Consider the following 18,663-nt stretch of genomic DNA (forward strand, 5'->3'; position numbering starts at 1 on the left):
ATATCCCTAAAGCAGAATTATATTCTGTTAAGTTTACAGCTGGTTCTCATGGTTTCCAGTTGGCTCGGTAGGTTTTGGCACACTGCAGTGAGTCTGGACTACTGCTTCCTATAGTTACTGGCCCTTCAAATGAAACCAACAAAGACCAACCAAAGTAGCCTAACAATTTCCATAAGGGCACAGTCAAAGGAATGGTTAAATGACAGCAGCAGATGAGATACTTGGGCAACATTCCTCTCTAAGGATGTGTCTACACTCTGGTGCTAGCTCGAAATAAGTATCTCATTTTGAGATTTTTTTGAGAGTCTACTTTGAAATTGGGTACTGTTTACTGCCAAATTTTGAAATAGAGCGCTATTCTGACAAGTCCCTTAATCCTCGAACGAGGTTTACCAGGACATGGGAATAGCACACCTGTTATTTCAATTACATTTTTAAATAATGGGCCTGCTGTCAAGAAGCAGAAAATGCTATTTCGGGATACCAGAAGTATCCTGAAATAGCACTGTAGTGCAGACCTAGCCTACACATGCAACAAATCCTTGTTCCAACAAAATAAAAAAAAAAAGGTGACAGTCAAGAGTGGATTTAATTTGGAGCCTAATTCAAGCCTCTCTGTATTTAGTGGAAAGGGGATTTGGGAGCTCTGCATTCTATGCGATTTGCCTCCCCGTCATACAGTGAGCCAACAGCAGAACCTTGTTCCTTGCTGTAACAAATAGGCCATGTTACTTCCATACATATTTCTCCCCCTGCAGCCACTCAGAGGAGACAGTCTCTCTCTCTCTCTCTCCGTCATGGTTGTTATTGTTGATCTAGCAGGGTAAATCCTCTGGAGGTTTCCCTCTGACTCCACTTATAATTATCCCAGTAATCCCTGACCTAGCTTTATCTGTTAAAGTCAATACTCGTCCAGCTGCCAGTGTTTTGCCCACGGAATCCATTCCAGAATCCCTATATTATTGTTTATCTCTGTCAAGCTTTTTCACTCATATTCAATCTCTCTCTCTCCCTGGAGCAAAAGTTCCATGTCATTTCCTCCTTCCCTGTTGCTTTATCCTACTGTCAGTGCCACTCACATTCTTATTTTTCCCATTAGTCCTACAAAAGCCAACCACAGGGCTCTATAGCGTCTCTTGTGTCATTTCTTAGGAGAACAGCAGATATCTGAAGAGAGAGCAGCAAATTCGTTAGCTGCACCACGACTCTGGAGACCAGAAAGGAGTTTTAGGCAGAGGACAGGGCCATAAGGCTAGTGCTTAGCATACAACAAAAGGCTTGCTGCAGAGGCCAAAAGTGCTCTGAATTTCTTGTTTATTTGAGCCCATAAGACAGATCCTTGGAAGCAAGGTCTTGGACACCTACCTATTCTGCAAATAATTTCTACAGTATATATTGCATGTAAAGTTATTTCCAATGCAAAGTGCTGGATAGCTGGAATAGCTATATAGAGCCAAACATGCTCAAGACCAGATAGAGGGGATGTTGGTAGTAAGAGAGAAGCATCTGGTAGAAGTGACAGCAGTAGAGTGAAAAGCATCTAAAGCTGGTTTGAAGACCATGACCCTTTGCCTCAGTTGAAGTCACTGCTCTCGTCATTCACGTTATTATTGCCTCCATGCTGGATGGCCTGAGAGTTCAATTTGGGACTGCCTTTGATGATCACTCAGATTAAATATTAGCACATTATCCTGCCTAATAACCCAAGTTCACTAATGTGGGCACAAAACACCTGGGTTCGTGGCCCGCCCTGGTTTTCAGTTCACCTCTTGGAACAGCTGAAGGTGTTAATGATTATCTGTAAGGTTTTTGTAGGGGGTTGGGAGCCAGTTTTCTTCAAGACCTCCTCCCATCCATTCCTTGGCACTGCATTAACAATTGATTGAAATGGGAAAGCTCTCATACTCATCCTCAGGTTTGAACTAGGGTTGCCAGGTGTCCAGTTTTGACCTGGACTGTCTGGTATTTGAGGTTTCTGTCCGGGAAATAAATTGAGAAAATACCAGACATATAAATGTCCAGTATTTTCTAATTAAATAAGGTTTTTTTTTTTAATTATGAGGAGTATCAGTACGTAGTTGCATACTGCCTGGCTGGTAGATGCACTCATGCTGCGTGTCGACCAGCCAGGCAGTACTCAACTACGCAGTAGAGAGGAGGGGGGTGGGGCCAGGGCAGGATGGAATCCCCAGGTCCAGACTTTCTCGGGCTTCGCTGGGACTCTGAGCGGGACGGGCAGCACCCCGGGATCTGCATGGGCCTGGGCCAGCCCCACTCCCCGCCAGCCGATTCTCCCTCCCCCGACCTCCTCCCAGCCAGCCCCGCTCCCCCCAACCAGCCCTGCTTCCCGCCAGCTGGCTCTCTTCCACCCCCTCCTCCCACCCCGATCTCCCCTGGCCAGCCCCGCTCCCCTCCTGGCCAGTTCCCCTCCCCATCTGAGATCAAGTGTGTCCGCTATTTTTTTTGAAGCCAGCTGGTAACCCTAATTTGAACACTGGGTACTCTGTATCCTTCTCCTGCTCATTAACAGGTTCACCTGACAACCTAGTACTTTTCTGGAATATACGTTTATGATCACAACCAGTCCCTCCTCCAGTTCAGCTATAATTTCTGTCCTTATAATATGTCTAATGGAGCCATACTATTCATGCACTTGTGAGCAGTGGGGGAAAACAAGAGCACTGGTTTGTTTTTGAAGCAAAATGCAGGACAATGTAGCACTTTAAAGACTAACAAGATGGTTTATTAGATGATGAGCTTTCGTGGGCCAGACCCACTTCCTCAGATCAAATAGTGGAAGAAAGTAGTCACAACCATATATACCAAAGGATACAATTAAAAAAAATGAACAAATATGAAAAGGACAAATCACATTGCAGAACAGGAGGGGGATGCGGGGGGGTGGGAAGGGGGAGGAAGGAAGGTAAGAGTCTGTGAATTGCTGATATTAAAGGTAGGGAGAGTGGGATGTTTGTGAGTTAATGGTATTACAGGTGATAATTGGGGAAACTGTCTTGGTAATGGGTGAGAAAGTTCAAAGTCTTGTTAAGTCCTTGTTGGCAAGTGTCGAATTTTAACATGAATGACAGTTCAGAGGATTCCCTTTCAAGTGCAGCTGTAAAAGGTCTTTGTAGCAGAATGCAGGTGGCTAAGTCATTTAGAGAGTGTCCTTTCTGGTTAAAGTGGCAAGAAACTGTTTTCTCTTTGTGATCTTGTCTGATATCTGTTTTGTGGGCATTAATCCTTTGGCGAAGTGTCTGAGATGTTTGTCCAATGTACATAGCAGACGGACACTTTCGGCACATGATAGCATAGATTATATTTCTGGATGCGCAGGAATATGTGTTCTTGATCTTATAACTCACTTGGTTAGGTCCAATAATGGTATCAGAAGAATGAATATGTGGACAAAGCTGGCAACGGGGTTTGTTGCAAGGGAAGGTACCAGGGTTGGTATTAGTGTGGTATGTCCTGTGGTGGTTGGTAAGAATCATCTTGAGGTTAGGTGGTTGTCTATAGGAGACTATGGGTCTGTCTCCCAGAGCCTCTTTGAGTATGGTATCCTGTTCCAATATAGGCTGTAGTTTATTGATAATGTGTTGGACAGGTTTAAGTTGGGGGTTGTAGGTGATGACAAGTGGTGTTCTATTGTTGGTTTTCTTGGGTCTGTCTTGAAGTAGATGGTTTCTAGGTATTCATCTGGCTCTTTCAATTTGCTTTTTTATTTCTCTGGGTGGGTAGTTGAGATTTATAAATGCTTGGTAGAGATCCTGAAGTTTCTGGTCTCTGTCAGTGGGGTTAGAGCAGATGCGGTTGTATCGAAGGGCTTGGCTATAGACGATGGATCGTGTGGTGTGTTCTGGATGGGAGCTGGATGCATGTAGGTAACTGTATGAGTCGGTGGGTTTTCTGTAGAGAGTGGTGTTTAATTTTCCATTGTTGATTTGTACGGTGGTGTCCAGGAAGTGGATCTCTCGTGTAGAATGGTCCAGGCTGAGGTTGATGGTGGGGTGTAGGTTGTTGAAATCTCTGTGGAATATCTCCAGTGTTTCTTGGCCATGTGTCCAGATCATAAAGATGTCATCGATGTACCGTAGGTAGAGGAGGGGTGAAAGGGGACGGGAGTTGAGGAAACGTTGTTCTTGTGATACCAGCTAGTGATCAGTTTACAATCTGCAGCATAAAGATTGGAAGCCACAGTAATTTTTATTACAAATAGCAAATTTATATACAGAATCTAGAAATACAGAACTGTTGCACTGGATCAGGCCAACAGTTCCTCTAGTATAATATCCAGTCTCTTATTGGGACTAATTATATATGTTCAAGAAAGCTACAGGAACCCCAATGAACCCGATGAATAACCTGACCATCGATACCTACACCCTCAATCTGTGACTTCATGCATCCGACATAACCACAAGCAAGTTACAGTTTAGCCTGGAAACAAAAAAGTTTGTTTCCCTTGTACAATTCTGACCCTAATGTAGCAGTGAAAGTTTTTATTAGTTGTAGGTGTCTAATCCTTTTCTATTGGGTTATTTTCTTCAGTGATTCCTTGTGACAATGATTTCCACATAATCATGCTGTGTGTTAAAGTGTTTCTTTTTTACTATTACATTTTAATCTCTTTTTTTTAAGGTATTAACCATAGGAACTGGGATGGCTCTCTCCTTACTTCCGGCTATCCCAGCGCAGTTATAGCTGGGAGCAGAGTTATGTGTACATAAAAGAATGTTAATTTTCCTTCTCTGTGATTCCTGAGTAGTGTTTGATACTATGCTGCTCTAGTTTCCTTGGAGCATGTATTCACTGGCAAGACTTGACCCCTTAATTGCTGCAAATCATTTAAGAGGATAGTTGCCTGGGATTTGAATTACGATTACATTAAAAAAATCTGTCTAAAGTAGGAGCTGAAGTGTAACTCTCTGCTACACCCTTTGACACAGGAGTCATGGCCTGGTACATGGAGCAGGGTTCTGATTTAAATTCTTTTTGAAGTTCCAAAAGAGAAGTAATTGTGCCCTTTTTGGGTCAGGGCCAGGTCAAGACAATGCAAGACCCTATGCACACCATGACACAAGCCTCTACCCTCTGTGGCTTCAGTCCTGCAGACTCAACCCTGGAATGGGGGGGGGGGGTGTCTCCCTTGAGAGGCAGGGGCAGCAGCATGGTCTTCCTTCTTTCCTGCAGGAGCTGCAGTGAGATGCCCTCCTCATAAGCAGCGGGGATGATTGCAGAGGTATCCTCTCCATCCCCCTAGAAAGATGAAGGTAGCAGCAAAAGAAGCCTCCCCAGGATGTACTGCATTGATGGGTGGCTAGGCAGGACTCAGTGCGCTCTTCTCCTGCAGCCACATATACAATCTTCTGCTGGAAGGGCATCCGCAGCCAAGGTGTTATCACCACGTTGAGATGCATGGAGCAGTTCATCTCACAAAGCCATTGCGCCAGGCCATTTGCGGACTACAGCAGAAATTGCTGCATTGGCCACACTTCATCTCAAATGATTAAAAGTACTGCACACAGTGTAGACTAGATTATGACTTTGGGCACAGCTCAGAACGGGGGGGAAGGAGGGAGTAGACAACAGACCAGTGTAGAAGTAGCTCCTGGAAGTACTGTGACCAAGAGAAACTTCCATGCCATAAAAGTCTCTCCCTGTTTCTCACTTGCTTCCGGGGACAGGAAGACGGCACCACTTTGTGCTCAGCAACTCTGGTCAGTGAATATGAGAGATGGATCCAAGAGAAGATTGCGCCTTTTCTCTGTCCCTCCCACCCATCTTCTCTGGGTGGCAGTAAATAGATGAGTAACTTGTTGCCTGGGCCCAACAGCTGAATTATTTCAGACTGGAAAAGATCCTGAGTGCACTAGTGGGCAGCTGTGAAGTAATAGCAATTCTATTCCTCTGGCACAGTGGAACTCTCAACAATAGGAGTAATGCTCATCTATGCAGGAGACAAAATTTTCCTCCGGGGTGGACTGAAACTATGAATGAATACCACCAGGAACAAAGGACCAACACAAACCTTACCACCTTCTGCTGTAACTTCAATACACATTACTTTAGTGTTGCCTTCTATAATATAAAAGCATCGCAAAGGGTATAATTAAAATATAAAGACACACCCAAAAACAAGACATCACTGTGCATCTCTCTCCACTGGGGAGAGGAGGTAAGAGCAAACAACATGTGACAGTCACATTGCTTAATGCACTCCTGGCAGGTGCTCAGATACTGAAGTAGTAAGTGTTTTTAAAAACCTACGTAGAATAGAATAAAACAGTGAAAGATGATTCTTCAGTTGCTGACTCAACCGTATTCCTTCAATAGCTCTTGGGTATCTAGATCAATGGACATGGATAGTGGAATTGTGCAGCCTGCACTTAGGAGGCAAGAGGAGTTGCTGCTGTCAGTGGTGCAGAACATTCCAAGTGAAAGCTTGCTACCAGATGGGTGTGGGCAAATGCATTGTGCAATTGCATGGCAGAGTAAGCAGTGATTAATAAATCAACCTTCGCCGGTCAGAGTTGTAACATATCCAACCCTAATACATCTAGCAAAGGGAAACATAAGCACATCTGTTAATTTTTAGAGAGGTTTAGTTGTATATAAAATGCTCCAATTACTTCTCTGCAGGCACGGATGAAGGTCAGACTGCTGAATCTGTGATGTCACATTGACATTCATGGCAATAGATTGAGCTTTTACAGAGGGGATTGTGACTATACTTAAAGGATGGGGGAAGGGAGAAGGAAAAGCTGGGGCTGTGTGAAGCAGGGACGAGAACTTCCTAATAAGCATCTATGATCTTCACTGCAAAGAAACGCCTGGGTAACAACGGAAGGAAACAAGGAGTCAGAGTCAGCGCTGGGTCAATAACTAGATCCCCAATGGTCTACCAATGCAGATATCTAACAGATCTCCTTTTAGCAATATACAACCAATTGCATCTGTTGCTATGGGGATGGTGCACAGTAATAAATACATTTGGGATACTATGACAGGAAGTTGGTTTGCACAAATGGAATTAATCAAGATTTTTATATAATCCTAGTTGCCACAATAGTCATCAGGTTCTTGCAGTGCTACATGCTGTAGAATTACATACTAAATTAGGAGTCTCTAACCAAGAATTTATGATCTCTGAAAACAAGTGACATACAACTTTATAGACATTTTTGCTTTTCAAACATTATAAATGTAAAAAAAATGCATGTAAATTGACTCCTTTCCTGCAGGTAGTCACAGCAGAGGTTGGTCTTGAGAAGAGATGTGATGCAAGAGAAGGTGGTTTGTTTATGGATCAGTTTAAGGGAGTATTCTGTGTGGATGGCCATTGGGGAAGAGAAAGCCCTTGCTGTGAGCATCTGACAAACAGATGGAGGAGGCTACCATTGTTGGCAGAGTGGAGGAGTAGGGCATAACTTCTGATGTTGATGTAGAGGGACCAGTAGCCCAGAAGCCTGATGGTCCCAAGTTTTCATCTGACAGGCTTTTTACAGCAGAGTGACACGGTGAGAGGATGAGGAATGCATATAATTTGAGCGGCTGTGTTGTGTGGACTGAAGAGCAGTACTGAGAGATTACATTATAAGTAACGGAGGGCATAATATAAAATGTTTGATCAATGGTTTACAGGATGATAGCTGTTCAATTTAGTCAATATTTTACTAGCAGCAGATGGCATGTTTTAGGGTAGGAAGGAATAACCTGTGAACAAAGAGGCTATTTGTAGAAAGGGACTTCACCATATTTGGTGCACATTTTGTTGTGACAGGAAATGTTAGGCACTCAGAGAGGTGTGATCTAAGCACAAGGCTTGGAATCAGGATTTCCTGAGTTCTAATTGCACCTGCTTTGCTGTGTATCCCTCGGTTAATCACTGAACTTCCCTGTGTCTCATTTTCTCATCTCTACAGTGGAGAGATACTTCCTGCCTCACAAAGATATTATGAGGAATAATGAGCTCATGAGTGCTAAGTGCTCTGCAGACTGGAAGTACTCTGTTATTCTAAGGACAGCTGAGCTACTTTGCAGAAGGACCTTGTTTTATGGGTTTCAGCACTATCAAATCTTAACCTCCACATTTACAATAAACAAGAACACAGTGTGCAGTATAAAACCATTGTAATTTTTTATCATTGGCAATTGCTGCTGCTTCCTTATATCTACATCATTATTATTCAGTTGCACATGAGAGAAGAAACTGGGACAGTGACAAAATTTAACCTCACCCTTTTAATTATACGTCTCGGCTCTTCCGCACCCATTGGTCTCCCTCATTAGGCCTGAATTTTAAGTGCAGGGTTTATTGGACTTGGGTGTAGCATCTTAACATACTCTAGCCTGATGTGATTCCAATCCTTGGTCCCTCGTACATAGGCCATTTATTGGGATACAAGGAAATGTAAAAGTATTTGTTATGACTCACGAGGGAACTAGTGCCAGAGGAAATTCCAAAACAGAAATTGAGGGGAGGACATGGTGACATTGACAGGAAAAAGCTACTGTGAATCCCTTACATTAAATATATCAATGCACATTAGAGCAATCAGTAAATCTTGAACAGAAAAGTTCAGCACGGCCCAGGGGTTTTGGTTGGACCTTTGGATTCTTGCCATCCCCTGCCTTACTGTATTTTGAAAGCATTGTGCTGCTGCCTCACCACTTAATCTGCCTGCCCATTCCCCCATCACCAGCTAGCTGTGTCAACTCCCGCAAAGGGAGCTCAACAGAAGGGCCAGAGCAAATGCAGCACATTACAGGCAATAGAACTGCTGTACTGTGAATAGGAGACACATGGGCATGAATACACTTCTCTCAAATATAAAAACAATTGGGCACAGGTATCACTTCAGATTGTAAAAATCTCAGTTTTCAAATGGATTTTTGGGAGCCAAGGAATAGCACCTGTGCATAGCAGAGTGTGCGTGTGTATCTCCCTTCCTAAGCTATCAGTGACTGGGACTTTATTAGAAAGTTAGTAAGGGGTCAGAGAGCAGCTTACTTCCACACAGATTTGGAGGCACTTTCATTCCATCCTTTTTATGCATATGCAACTCTATGTGCCTGAATAGGGATCTTGCTCCTCCCTCCTTCATAAACACAATGGCAGAAATATTTTCCGGTAACTGTTCACAACATTCCCCCTCCCAAGGTGTTTGAGACCATCATCTAAGTATGTCCAACACTCACCCAAGCAACATCCACTCAATGCCTCTTTGCACGTGTACCACTTTAAGCTCTGATTATATCATACCCTTTAAATCAGAGGTTCTCTCATCATGTGGGCCAAAAGAGTTATCAGGCAACTAGCCCAGTCATCTTGATCATCAGCAAGTACGCTGGTGATTATCTACCACAGCTGTAACCTAAACAGGGTTGGGTTGCTCACCATTCAGAAAGGACTCCTTCCAGGAAAACCCAGGGAGTGATAGGGATGTTTGAGCTAGTAGCTCATTGCAGTCTAACAGCCACCTTCTGTCACCCTCTTCATGATGAATACTGTAATAACTTACTCTGATTCAGCATTTCTGAAACTTTTTGAGACCATGGAACACCAAACAATAATATTTATGTGGAACATGTATGAAAATTTTCTTTAAAAAAATTGTCAGACAAAAATAAAGAACACAAATAAAGAAGAGGTCATGGCATACCTGCATATTGTTCACGGAACACCAGAGTTCCGTGGAACATAGTTTAAGAAACACTGCTCTGATTAGTTCTACTTATTTCAGTGGGTCTACATCCATGGCAACCATTCACAATGCATATGCAACTCCAGGTAGCAGAATTAAGCCATAGGTCATCAAATGAGCCAGTACCCCACTGTAATGCTATGGGGTTGCTGTACTGCCAGAGATCTCCTGACTCCTAGTACCATGTCTAATTTACATGGCTATCGCTTATCGTCAGGGGCGGCAGGTTTGTATAATTTTTGGTGGTGCCCCATTAGCCACGCCCTGACGCCCATTAACCATGCCTCTGGAGGTAACACGCTTGGGGCAAGATGGACACATGACCAGAATTAAAAGGTGTCATGTCACCCCTGTCGAAGGACTTTTGCCACAGGGATTAGTTTGGCCCCCACCAAACTCCCCTCATGCAACTATCCTGCAATTGCATTAACCCAATGTGTGTGACATTAACTCAGGGAAGAGAGTCTGGGGGAAGTGTTCCCTCTAAGGCTATGTCTACACTCGTGGCTACTTGCGCAAGAACCCACAGAATATCCACACTGCCCGCCTGCTCTTGTGCAAGGAAAGTTACAGGACGGCGTGGTAAGAGAGGGCATCTTGCACAAGAGCTACGCTCTTTTCTAACAGGTGTAAGCTCTCTTGCGCAAGAGAGCAGTGTGGATGCTCGGCAGGGATTTCTTGCGCAAGAAATCCCTATGGCTAAAATGGCCATCGGAGCTTTCTTGTGCCAGAGAGCGTCCACACTGCCATGGATGCTCTTGCGCAAAAGCACATCTCACACATGGCAGTGTGGACGTGTTCTTGAGCAAGATGTTCTTGCACAAGAAGCCGCCAGTGTAGACTTAGCCTAAGAGTTTCCTCCCATGAGCAGAATGAATTGTGTTGTGCACCAGTACTGAGTTTGTGGCTTGTTTGGATGTGCTACTGTGGCACCCAAGTTATTAATAAATATTTTATAAACCTCTACCTTTTCTCTCTGTTGCCATGTCTCTTCCCCTTGCTCCATCAGCTCCCCTGATGCCTCCTGCCCCCCAAGTCCTCACCCTCCTCTGCTGTCCTGACTCCTGCCCTTCTCACTGCCCTCAGCCCTCCTGCAACCTGCCCCCCTCCACCAGCCCTTCTCTCCCCCCTGTGCCCACTCCTCCAGTAGCCCCACTCTGATCATGTGAGCGACCCCTCCTCATTCCCTCTTCTAACACCTCCCTCTGCACACCTGCCCTGCCTCTCTCCTCTGGTGCTGGTCCCTTCCCTGCAGGTGTCTGCCCTTCTGCTTCACCCCCAGAATCCCCTGGCACCTGCACCTTCCCTTAGCCCTGCACCCTCCTGGCGCCTCCCCCTTCCCTCACTGCCCCCTTTGCCCTCTTTTTCCCTGATGCCCACCCCCTTACCACTCTGCCCCCGTTCCTCTCATGCCTCTCTGTGCCCTCGCACATGACTTGCTCCATCCCCACCTCTCTCATGCCCACCCCTTCTTTCAAGCCTTCTCCCAGCACCTCCCTCCTCGCCCACTAGCCCCCAATGCCCATACTCTCTCCTCTCCCAGCATCACCCTGCCCCCCCTCTCACTGACACCTCCCCTCCTGCCCTTTTCCTCATTGTCTGCACTTGGTCCCCTGGCATTTGTCTCTCTTCCACGCTGTCCCTTGGTGCCTTCCCCTATTTTCCCCCTCTGCACAAGCCCCTTCCTCCCCCTCCCCTTACCTTACCTTACCTTCTGCCTTCCACTTTGCGGGGCTGGAGTCTGCGCTCGGGCCCCAGAAGTCCTCGGACTCCAAACCTGGAGCTAGGCCATGCGGTGCAACGCCACGCCGAGGAGTTTTAAAGTCCCAGGCTGTCACGTCACGTCACGTCACGTCCGGGCGTCTCCCCGCTTACCGGTAAATGCTGCACATGCAGCAGCAACCAGCAAGGGGGAGCGGACTGAAATCTGCACACAGCAGGGACAGAACAGGGGGGACGCTCTAGGGCCGGGGTGGGAGGACGTGTGGGGGGGGGGGCCGGCAGGTAGGAGCTGGGGGAGAGACCCCGGCTCTGAATATTGCTGGAGCATGGGCACCACAAGCCCATATAACTCGCCGCTTGTGCCCATCGTCCCCCTGCCATGGCTGAATCAAGGGAGTTTGCTATGTTAAGACAACACTTATCAGACTGCCTATCACTGTTTCACACTCACTCATAACAAACATTAAAATTATGCTGCTCTTAGCTAGGGATGTAAGCGACTAGTCAAGTAGTGACTCGACTTGTCACTTCCCACCCCCTTGCTGCCTCTATCAGAGAGGGGCAGCAAAGGGGAGGAGCTGGAGCCAGTACTGAGGGGATATGGCTTAAAAGCCAGTTCCCCCCAGCACCATCTACAGAAGGGGCAGGGGGGCAAAGGTGTCTCAACTGCTGCGTCTTTCCCTTTGAAATGTATAAGGGCTCTAGTATATTTCAAAAGGAGAGGCACAGCAGAGAACCCACAGGAGCTGGGGACCTGAGCTGTCCCTCTATGCCTCTGCCTTTGAAATGTACAAGAGCTACAGCCAGCTCTCGTACATTTCAAGGGCAGAGGCGCAATGGGATAGCAAGCATTCCCCTTCTCAACTAATCGATGGAAATTCCATCAACTATTTGATTAATTGAAATGTAACATCCCTATTCCTAGCATTTTTCTGCCTTTGGAAGCACTAAGACCTGAACACCCCTCCAAGCAGTTAACAGCCCTTCCATACCTGGAACTGCTAGGAAGTGTTGCTGGCATAGTGACTAATGAATTCTAGCTCATAAGGGGTTCAATTTAGGGTGGGTGTGTGAGATCTCTGTGTGTATGGTAGAGATGCAAAGGACTAGTCAACATGTTAGTCGACTAGTCGCTCCTCCCCCCGCTGTCTCTATCAGAAAGAGGCGGCAAGGGTGGGAGAGAGAAGGGGGTTCTTTAAAGCAGCAGCACCACCTGGAGCCCAGGGTCAGCTGAGAACTTCCCAGGCTCCATGCACAACTGCTACTTTGAAACACCACGTAGCGCCTGATGCCAGGTGTTTCAAAGTGGCACCACCACACGGAGCCCAGGGTCAGCTGGGGACTCAGAGTCCCTGGCTGAGGGGAGCATGGGGCTAGCAGAGGACTGCTTGAGTCCCCCACAGGCCCTGTGCACCCCACAGAGCTTTCGCCTTTGAAGTGTAGCTGTTGGTACACTTCAAAGACAGAAGCAAAATGCAGGACAATATAGCACTTTAAAGACTAACAAGATGGTTTATTAGATGATGAGCTTTCGTGGGCCAGACCCACTTCCGAAGCACCCTTAGCGACTAATCGAATAATTGATTAGCCAATGAATCAACATTTTTCATCCCTAGTGCATGGGGCTCATAAAGCACATAAGATCATTCTGGATGAAAGGAGCTGTATAAATAGAAGGGACAATTAGTAACTTATTAATGATATTTGAGTTCAAACTTGCGGCATGCATTCCTCACACTTATTTTTAAAAACAACCTTTTACTCAGGAAAGTTTAGCTCTAGTGCAGCAGGATTTCACTGAGGTTTCTGTTCTTTACTTCCACTGGGCTGATTAAGGCAAAAGAAGAATCAAGTGACCTGCTCAAGGTCGCAGACAATGAATCATAAAAGTCGTCTTACTGTATGTTTGGCATGTAATCATGTTTATTCTACAGGGCTTTATGTGGTTGGCAGAATTTTTTTTCTGACCTAGCAATTTCAGGGAACCTAAATTATGTTGCTGCTCTTGTTTTTGGTGTGATTGATCAGAATGGTTCATGATAAAAAGATTTTGGCAGGTCTCTATAAAACATGGCAACACTAGACTTCACAAATGTGATAAGTCATTTAAGGCCATCATACCATTATGTTTTACCCACAGTATTGCTAGTAGCTTTGTGCAAGAGATATTAACAGCACTATCAACTCTACATATTAAAATATCATGAGGTTCTCCCGTTTCCAAATCACAAGACTGTTTGATTTTTAGGACAAAAACCTCCACATGAATTATTTTTGTATTTGTCATCTTTTTTTGAGCCTTTAAGATTAATATTTTCCATCCACCTAATGGGGCTTAAAGACTTTAAAAAACAAAGCAATTAGATTGCATGATTTGTAGTACTCTGGCTTAAGAAAATCACCAATATCATAAGACTTGCAATAAAACTGAAAGAGTTGGTAATACTGTATTAAGGTGCACACTTAACCCTGGCCTATCTGTTTCCTTTACTTACACAAAGACACCTCTCTGCATCCCTGAAACAGGAGACTGCGGTGGCTACAGGAAAAATGACACTGCAAAAGCAAAGCAGTACTTGCAAAATGTTATCCCTTAGTGAAGAGATTGGAAGCTCTAAAAGACCTGGTAAGGACACAGAAGACAGGCGGTTTTGTTGATATCACCCAGCATTTACTCAGAATTGGTGTTTACTTTTCTTAACTGCATATGGCTAGCATGGCCCAGCATTATGCAGATATTTATTTATTCTAAGGCTTTTTTTCTTTAAATACAACTCTAGTGCTCAAAAGTAGAGTATTCTGTACCCCTTCTTACTTCACCACACCAAATGTACTAATCTTTGTTCTAATACTACCTGTTATGTTGATTTCTCCTTGCTAGAGCCCGATGGGTAAATAATTCAATGACTTCTGGTGGACTTAAGTGTTTCTTGATAGAGACTTACTGCTACACCTCTTGATGTTTTCAAAGAAGATTATTTTAGAAATAACGTATCCTAATCATTATGGCAATTCAGGGCCAATTCATCTTTACCTCACTCCCTTTCCTTTCAGACATCAATTCAAAGTCAGTCCTCTTATAATTTGACCTGTAGGATTAGATGTGTGGTAGACACCCTGCTCTCCATTTTAAGATGTTACATTGAGCAAACCTGAAATCATGTGTTTTGGAGCCATATTCTGCAGTTACATATGTGCGACTCCACTGAAAACACGAGAATAACAATTGTCCAAGTGTAAAGAGTAGAATTTGGTCTATGGCGGAAACACTGCAGATGAGTCTAGGCTTTCTTGTGTTGACACAATTTAAAGCTGAGTAAAATTTGTTTAAGTCTAGGCTAAACCTAGATTTAAATACACGTTCTCTCACTGTGTATATTAAATCTCATAAGCAGTGGTAATCAGCAATGCTTTAAAAATATAACCCCAAAACAAACCAGCAACAATAAATAAATGAAATGGGACTATTATGTCAGTAGGAATGGGATTGTAAACATTTCCAGCAAAAGCAATTTGTGTACTCAGCAGAAATATTAACAAAAAGCAAACAACAACAGTCCTTTCCAAGACCATTCACCTTCTAGATTCATGCCTAATTTATATTTCAAGACTCAGAGTGAAGATATTTCTTGAGTTAGAAATATTTTAAGACTAGGAACACATTAAACTGCATTAAGCTATTAATGGTATTATGGGTTCTTTCTATAACATTGTCAATGTAAACATGCCTTACCATAAGTTGTTTGATTTTAACAAACACCCATGAATACATTTTTTTTTTTTTCAAAAGAGACAATTATATTTAGGGAGTTACAATATTATACTGAAATCTTTTCTCTTCCCATGTGCCATTTAAATGGTAATTGAAGGAACCATAACACATAGTATTGGAAAACATGTTCTAAAAGGGGCCTAAATTTTACCTTCAGTTATACTGAAATTAATGGGGTTGTTTGAATGCATCTGAAGGGGTATTAGGGAGGGTAGAAAATTGATCGATTTTATTCCCCATTTTTTCAGCACTGTATAACACTACAAGATGCAAAGCTAACCTGTGCCTAGACAAGTAAGTGAAGGTAATAGCTGATAAGCTAGTATCCTGGCTGTGGCCAAAATGTTTGCCAAGGATAATAAGGAAACATCACTTTGGAAAGGAATAGGACGTAGGGGGAAAAGAGGGGAGAATCTAAAGTTATTCTCTTTCATTTACTCTCTCCTGTATATGCAGAAACAAGTTTTTTGGTTTTGGGGGTTCCTAGTAAGTAGTAGGGAAAAAAAGATTTTTGACATTAAAATATCCTCTAGTCCTGCGTCTTTACTCAGGCAAAGCTCCTAAGGAAATCAACACAAGTTCTGTCTGAGTAAGGACTGCAGGATCAAGTTATAAAGTAGTGTAACCCCTCCACAGAGGGGTTCCAACCAGCTGGAAGGGAGCAAACTCAAATGCAATGATGGAGCATCTTCTGCCTAGTGTGGCAGTTGATATTTAGCAACCAGCTAGAACTACATTTTCTTTTAACTTTTATAGCTAATGGATGGATCGATCTGTCTATCATATGTGGTTATCAAAAATGTCCAGACATTTCCTTGTAGGACAACCCCCTCTCGCTAATGTTGTAAATTATAGGCAAGCTAAGGTAAAATAAGTTAAGGCAATGTCTGGCTGAAGAAAAGAAATAATCAGAGATTTTACATTTTCTGCATCTGAGCATCCTATACAAACATCATTCTATTATCTCTCTATCTTCCTGGACTTATGAGGGATTAATTAGTTAACATTTCTACAGCTGTTTAAAAAAATATGAAGTGCTTGTGTGCACATGTGCTGAGTAATAGTAGTAGGAATGCAGATGAACCCTAAAAAGGAATGATTGATATATATTTTCTCTCTATTTGCCCAGGAAGGACTGGTAGAATGCTGCACCATTCCCCAATAGGCCAGCAGAAGTACTTTCAAACATATGAAAAGAATATTTCATACACACAAATGATATCACTGGGGGCATAATATATAGGGGCTTATGTTGCAGAGTGATCCCTGGTTAATAAGAAACGGGGAGGAGGGCTGGGAGAAGAGGCAAGACTCATATTTCCCCCTAAGAAATACCCAAGGCCCTTTGTTTTTGGTTTTTATTTATTTAGTGTTTTCTGGAAATTCATCAGCATTTATTGCAAATATTTTTAAATAGGAGACAATAAGCACAAAAAATAACTTCACTTTTTTTCTGGGTAAATATGGGGTTAATATAGAAGGATGGAGGGAAGCAAATAAAGAAGAGTATTTAAGTACAGTTTAATGCTGTGATTTAATGAGTGGAAGGTACATCAACAGCACTTACAGCCTGCGACTGTATCTTCTACAACACTGCCTTACTTTAAAGCGCCTCCCATTTACACGCAGACTAGCTTATACACAGAAACACTCCTCCCAATGGACTAGAATGGGCTGTATTAACAGAAACAGCATTTTCACTTACCAGAGGGGTCCAACATTCGGGTAAAATGGGGAAAGCCCGAGTACCAGCAATTGGAAACCCCGAGAAATGTTTCAGCAAAAATGGGTAAACACTGCCACGGACGGGCCCTGGGGTCAGGGAGCTCTCGGGGTCAGTCCTGCTGCTCTGCTCTCGCTGCTGATATGGGGGGCACAGAAATCTGTCCACTGCGCCCTGGCGTGGGTAAATCAGGCTCAAGCCCCAGCAGGGGCGTGGTCAGACCCCCCCCCCCCCCCAGCCCTGCACAAAGTTACTTGGGTGGGGGCAAGGGCCCCGGGGGCACCCCCCGCCCGGGCCACGGGACGATGCCAGCGCGCCCAGCCCCGCTGACCTGCCAGGCTGTTGTAACAATCAATCTCGATGCTCTCCGCGCTCTGGCGCTGCTCCGCGGTGAGGGGCGCGCAGGCGGCGCAGCTGGCGGAGGCGCTGGGCTCGGGCGGCGGCAGCCCCTTCAGCTCCAGCAGCGCGCGGTGGTACTTGCCGATGGCCTCGCGGAATTTCTTGTCCTTGTAGCACTGCGCCCCTTGGCGCTTGAACTCCAGCGCTCGCTGCAGCAGCTCGTCGGGCTCCGCGCCAGCCTGGGCGCCCGCAGCCGGGCTCGGCCGCTCCATCCCCGCCGCGCTCCTCCGCCGGGCAATGGGCTTCACACCGCGCCGCCTCCCGCTCCCATCTGCCCGCGCCCTGCGAGCCGCCTGCCACCGCCTCCCCGCGTCCCGGGCAGCTAGCGCCGGCCGGCCCACCCGGAAGGAGCCCGGAGCCCAGCCAGCCTGGGCGGGCCGGGAATGGGAAAGAGCCGCTGAGGGGAGGCTACAGCCTGGCGCCCCCTCCCCCTCCCAAATAAAAATCAGACAAAAAGCCACCTTCTTGCCTCCTGCAGCCAGCCAGGCACTTGTGCTCTTAAAGGCGCAGGCTCCGGTTTCCTGGCCCGCCACCGGTCTGAGTGAATGAGTGAGGAGAGGGGGTGATTGCTAATGTGACTGGGGGGGGGGGGGGTCTCACACGCGGTAGCCAAATACACCACACTCTTTAGGGGCTCCTGGCACTCCGCCATTTCTCTGCCCTCCGCAGCTGCCCTTGTGTCCCCTGCCCATTGCAGGGACTCGTTGCCTGGGGCACTGTGTTCCCCTCAATCCTATCTTCCCCTCCCCATTTCCACCTTCTTCCCTTCCTCGGAGACCCTGTTTTCCTCTCCCCACCTGCACTCCTAAATCCCTGCTCCCCTCCAGCTCTGCTTTGTCCTATCACCAAGTTCACTGGCTCCCATTATGCATAGACAATTTCAGGACATTTTGGAACTGACTGCAGGTGGCACGTCAAGATTATTGTATGCGACAAAAAGAGAAATGCCATTAAGCTGACTCAGATCTCCTTTTGGTTGGTCGGAGATGATGTCTGCATGTATTGCATAGAAATTAGGCGTGTCAGCGAGTAGTTGACTAGACGATTAGCTGATAAGCCTAGATATTTCCTCTATCAGGCAGCAGCTTGGGCCAGCAGGCAGCTGGCTTGTGCAGGGAGCTGGTTTTTAAACTGGCTCCCCTCACAGACCAGCTTGTCCTTGGCAGGGGGTTCCCTGGGAGTGAGGCCAGAATGCGCTGGCTGCTGGCTCCACCCCCAGAAACTAGCAAAGAGTCAACTAACCGTGAAGGATTAATGTGGTTAGTCGACTATTCTATTAGCTGCTATTTAACATCCCTATTGGAAATGAGAGTTCACTTGTGTGTGTAAGTCACTAATGC

At 45.4% G+C, this 18,663-nt stretch overlaps 1 protein-coding gene across 1 annotated transcript in view; it reads right to left on the reverse strand.

Annotated features, from left to right (window-relative positions):
- Nucleotides 1-17,773, reverse strand: part of TTC9 (tetratricopeptide repeat domain 9) — a 34,872-nt gene extending 17,099 nt beyond the window's left edge. The window contains exon 1 of the mRNA XM_075927314.2: nt 17,256-17,773. Coding sequence (XP_075783429.2) covers nt 17,256-17,535 — 280 coding nt within the window. The 5' untranslated portion in view covers nt 17,536-17,773. The remainder of the gene's footprint in view (nt 1-17,255) is intronic.
- Between the last annotated feature and the right edge of the window lie 890 nt (nt 17,774-18,663).

Source organism: Pelodiscus sinensis, chromosome 5, assembly GCF_052426305.1.
Source record: "Pelodiscus sinensis isolate ZL-2025 chromosome 5, ASM5242630v1, whole genome shotgun sequence".
In the NCBI taxonomy this organism is placed as follows: domain Eukaryota; kingdom Metazoa; phylum Chordata; order Testudines; family Trionychidae; genus Pelodiscus; species Pelodiscus sinensis.